The sequence below is a fragment of the Pyrus communis genome, chromosome 9 (genome assembly GCF_963583255.1).
Source record: "Pyrus communis chromosome 9, drPyrComm1.1, whole genome shotgun sequence".
NCBI classification, from domain to species: domain Eukaryota; kingdom Viridiplantae; phylum Streptophyta; class Magnoliopsida; order Rosales; family Rosaceae; genus Pyrus; species Pyrus communis.
This window is the reverse complement of record NC_084811.1, coordinates 5,463,540-5,468,062: the sequence shown is the minus strand read 5'-3', so window position 1 is coordinate 5,468,062 and position 4,523 is coordinate 5,463,540. Positions and strand designations below refer to the sequence as shown.

At 36.8% G+C, this 4,523-nt stretch overlaps 1 protein-coding gene across 1 annotated transcript; it reads left to right on the top strand.

Moving 5' to 3' along the window:
- Positions 1 to 1,512: 1,512 nt before the first annotated feature.
- On the top strand, positions 1,513 to 3,139 carry LOC137745949 (abscisic acid receptor PYL4-like). Its single transcript, XM_068485980.1, has 2 exons — positions 1,513 to 2,313; positions 2,900 to 3,139. The coding sequence occupies exons 1-2, from the start codon at positions 1,639 to 1,641 to the stop codon at positions 2,906 to 2,908; spliced, it is 684 nt and encodes a 227-aa protein (XP_068342081.1). The 5' UTR covers positions 1,513 to 1,638; the 3' UTR covers positions 2,909 to 3,139.
- Positions 3,140 to 4,523: the final 1,384 nt, after the last annotated feature.

Here is a 4,523-nt window from a genome sequence, read left to right as displayed (position 1 = left end):
TATGAGCACTGAGCAGACTGACAAAGCATTGCAGATTTTACCTAGTTATTTAAATTATTTGGTTTCCGACTTTATAAACACATCCACAATGCACAATGCTATATTTTAAAATCACGAACTAAATTGATAAAGAGAATAGGTTATCTTAAGGGATGTTTACTTACGATGAATGAGAATTATAATTACTTTGATTCTTGAGTTCTCTATATTTATTAAAAAATAAGTATAAAAAATGGTTCTTATACATATATTTTGATAAATATAAGGAACCACGAAAAAAAAAAGGTAGGAATTTTGCCGAAAATGTTAGATTCCCCTTAAAATTCATAATCAAACACCCATAAATTAGGAATCCAAATCAACATTTCCCATTTTCTATTTTTAAGTTTTCTCATTTCTTAATTTTTCATTTCTATTAAATAAATATGCCTTCAAATTTTATTTTATTATTATTAAAGTGAGGGGAAATACTCGAAAAGAATAATACTTGCATTTCCTCATGGAGGAATGCACATATCCCACCTTTTGTAATTAACCTTTCTTCGTCGTATAAACTTCATTATAGAACCGTTCAGCTTCTTAATCTTCATTTAAAGATCCTCCCTACACAGAAGTTATACAAATCAGAGATTATTTAGTCATTTAAATGTATCAAATAAATAGACGGTTCCTCATAAATATTTTATTTAGTACTCACACCGTCGATTAGTTCCATAAATTTAGATAGCTAAACAATATCCAATTCCAATGATTTTTTGTAGGGATAATCTCAAATAAAGATTAAGATACTAAACCGTTTTTATTATGAAATTTATATAATGAATATGTGTTATTCGAAAGAAGTGAAATATGTTCATCTCCCATAGAGGAACACGAGTACTTCAAATTAATGCATATATAGAAATCCAATATATTATTCATTATTCTACTAAGATATTAAACCATATGCGAATAAATATGCCTTTATTCTTATTTCTTTCCTAACCTTTTCTATTTCTAAATTTTCTCATCCTTTTTTTTTCCCCCCATTTTTATTAAGTGAAAATGCTCTTATACTTATTTCTTCTCCCGTAAGTATACGGCGAGTGTGCCAATCTTGAAGACTTGAAGTTGTGAGGACCAACAACCATACAAATTTCAGCTATAAATCCTAAAGTAATCAAATTCATGAGTTGGAAAACATATTTAAATGAAATGATAACTTAATTAAATCCCCCGCATTTTTTTTCAGGGGGGTCAACTTGGAATCAAATCAACTTGTGGCTTATTTATCTATAAAAAAAATAAGTACAGGGCTAATATGGTAACTTCAACAGATCAACTTGTGTTTCTTTTTCCCTTTTTTATTCCTTTTCTTATTGGCTTCAAGGACCAACTTGTTTCTATTTTATAATCCCGTACATGAACTTTCCCCATTTTTACATTCACTAATTCTCGGCTTTGAAAAATGCAACTAACTCATCTCTCTGTTTGTTCGTCACAGAGAGAGAAAGCTAGAGTCCTTAAGAATTAAGATCCACACCCCCCCCCGGCGGGAAGCCAGAGCAAAGCAAAGAGCCTCCCTCTTGGCAGAAGAAGCTCTCCACCCATAAAGCTACCCAGTTTGCATCTGCTCAACTCAAGCGTGAGATTACTCAAATGCCTCCCAACCCGCCCAAATCCTCAGTCTTGCTCCACCGTGTCCACACCGCCACGTCGGCGACATCAAACATGGCGTCGTCGCAGTACCAAAACCAAAGAGGCGGAGGAGCTGCTGCACTGCTACTCAACAACAATAGTAATAATAATAGTAAGAGGCGGACCACAGTACCAGAAGTGGTGGCGCGGCACCACACGCATGCGGTGGGTCCTAACCAGTGCTGCTCGGCCGTGACTCAAGAGATCGCTGCGCCCGTGTCCACCGTGTGGTCGGTGGTGCGGCGCTTCGATAACCCGCAGGCGTACAAGCACTTCGTCAAGAGCTGCCACGTCGTCGCGGGCGGCGGCGACGTGGGGTCGCTGCGGGAGGTGCAGGTGATATCGGGGCTGCCTGCGAACAACAGCATGGAGAGGCTGGAGATCCTTGACGATGAGAGCCACGTCATCAGCTTCAGCATGGTTGGCGGGGACCATCGGCTGTCGAACTACAGGTCAGTGACGACGCTGCACCCGTCGTCGCGCGCAGGCGGCGGAACGGTGGTGGTGGAGTCGTATGTGGTGGACGTGCCGCACGGGAACACAAAGGATGAGACGTGTATTTTCGTGGACACCATTGTTCGTTGCAACCTGCAGTCACTCGCTAAGATCGCCGAGGATATAGCTAGCAAGACGCAAGTAATGATGATAGTAATCATTTAATTAAAATTAATTAATCATACTTTGGCTACTTAGCTAAGTAATTAGATCCTCCTTCTTTTCTACTTACATGGATTTATTAGGCTCATCAAATCATCGTGATCGAATGTCTATGATCGAGGTTATGGGCTAGTCGTCTGTGTTTGTCCTTTTTTCTGGCGTTTCCGCCATTGATTTGTGATTTTAATCCGATGAAACAGCTTCAGTAGTTCAAGGTTTAAGGCTTTAATCAGTGCTATTACTGTGTGTGATATAAACTAATTTTGGAAAAATTGGCCTAAATAATCACTTTTCAAATTTCAATGGCTGAAAAGATCAATTTCAGTATGTGTTGATATCTAGTCGATATGTGGTCAATCTTCGATCATTACTGTATCGTCTATATTTGATCAGTATATATGTTGTCGATTATTTTATGGTTTTGTTCGTCTAATTGGAATATGAGAGAAATTTATGATGGCATGCAAGAAGACATGATCTGAAAAAAAGAGCAGAAGCCATTCTGCTGCCTAATATTTTGGATAATATTTAACTTTTTTTATTGATATGGGTATGGTAATGGCAGTGCTGCTGACTACTGAGGCAGTTGGCAGCTGCATGGCTAGGCTTCTCAACAAGAAAATTATTCGTCCGGCGTCTCAGCGTGCATTTCACAGCACTGGCATAATTAAGTTAAGAGTAAGTGTGTAGTTTGTGTAAATTCTTTGTGTATTATATTTTGTAATTAAGTTAATTCTCATTGTCATGCGCTGCTATCAATCTATGTCGTCGTTATAAACTCTTAAGGCCATGAAATATTAACTTTGTCGTTTTAATGCGCGGGAATGAGTTGCGCGTCTATTAGGGTTTTGGTTTAGGTAACATGCAATGTAGATGGTATTGTATTAGTTAAACATATACGATGTAGATTAAGTTGTTAATCAGACTGATTTATTATATAGGGAGTGAGAAAATCACTTCTCCTGTTGCATCTTGTATGATTTGCTCAGAGAGATTAATTAGTGCATCGGGAATACGGTTTGGTACGCAAAGTGTAACACAATTGGTTGGAAACATGAAGAAAAAAATTTTCAACTAAATTTATTGTGATACTTAATGCACTAGATCATGTTTCCAGATTTTTGATTCGCAAAAAGATAAATTAATTATATATAGTGCTGATTAATAATTAAGGTTTGTGATGAAGTAGTATAATAATGTTCTAAAAATGCTGTTAGCTTTCTGTCGCGCGTTTGCTCGCCAATGTGGACACAGAAATGAACCTAGCTAGCCTTGTTGGAATAAACAATACAGCTTTGACATTTTGGGTCCAAAAAATACAGCTAATGTATAAAAACCATAAAATACAGCTAATATATTGTATGTATTTTGCTACATTGAAAAACAGTATGGGCACCAAATATAGAGCAAAACGTTACCCTTTTCAAGATTCAAATACTAAGAAATCGGAAATAAAATTAGAGATAATGAAACTGATTTTCATGCACTCATCTTCTTATTTTCTTGCATACTCATGTTTATTTTTAACATTTGCTTCGAATAAATCAAATGGTGTGTAAAAGAGAAAATGGATCGAGGAGCAGAAATTATTTTCCTATCTTGAACTACTAAGAAGTTTTTAATTTTGAACAAAATGACAAAGAGATAAAAGTGAAGAATTATATTGAAAATGAAGCCGGCTAACTACCTTCAAGAGATTTTTCTCTCTCAACTGTTTCATTTGTCCTCCGCTAATCACGATCAAGTAGAAAATGACATAGAGATAAACGTTTCTTAAAAAACCTAGAAAAACAAAGTAAATAAAGAAGAGAATGTGAAAGCATATATTGTCGTATTGTATGGGTGGTATCGACAACCGAGAGGATTGAAAGCATGTATATGCAGAGGTTGGACTGTTGGGAGAATACGTATTTACATTGAAAAATGGTGAACAACGTGACGGGAATCAAATCGCTGAGCTGCCTCTTTCCTTGCAACTTGCTCTTTTTGATAACTCAAACAGTTGCTATCAGCTAGCTGTTCTTCCAAAGAAAAGAGAAGAAAAGGAAGGATACTTGCAAAGCAAACTATGAAGTTGTTGCAACTTGCTCTCTCTCTCTCTCTAACGGTCATTCTTTTCGTTTAAAGAAATGCAAGTTGGCGGGGTGTTGGTCGATCGATCGGTATCTGTGGCAGAAATGTGAATGGTG

Coding starts and splice junctions, on each gene's coding strand:
- LOC137745949 (XM_068485980.1), top strand. CDS start 1,639: ATGCCTCCCAACCCGCCCAAATCCTCAGTCTTGCTCCACCGTGTCCAC.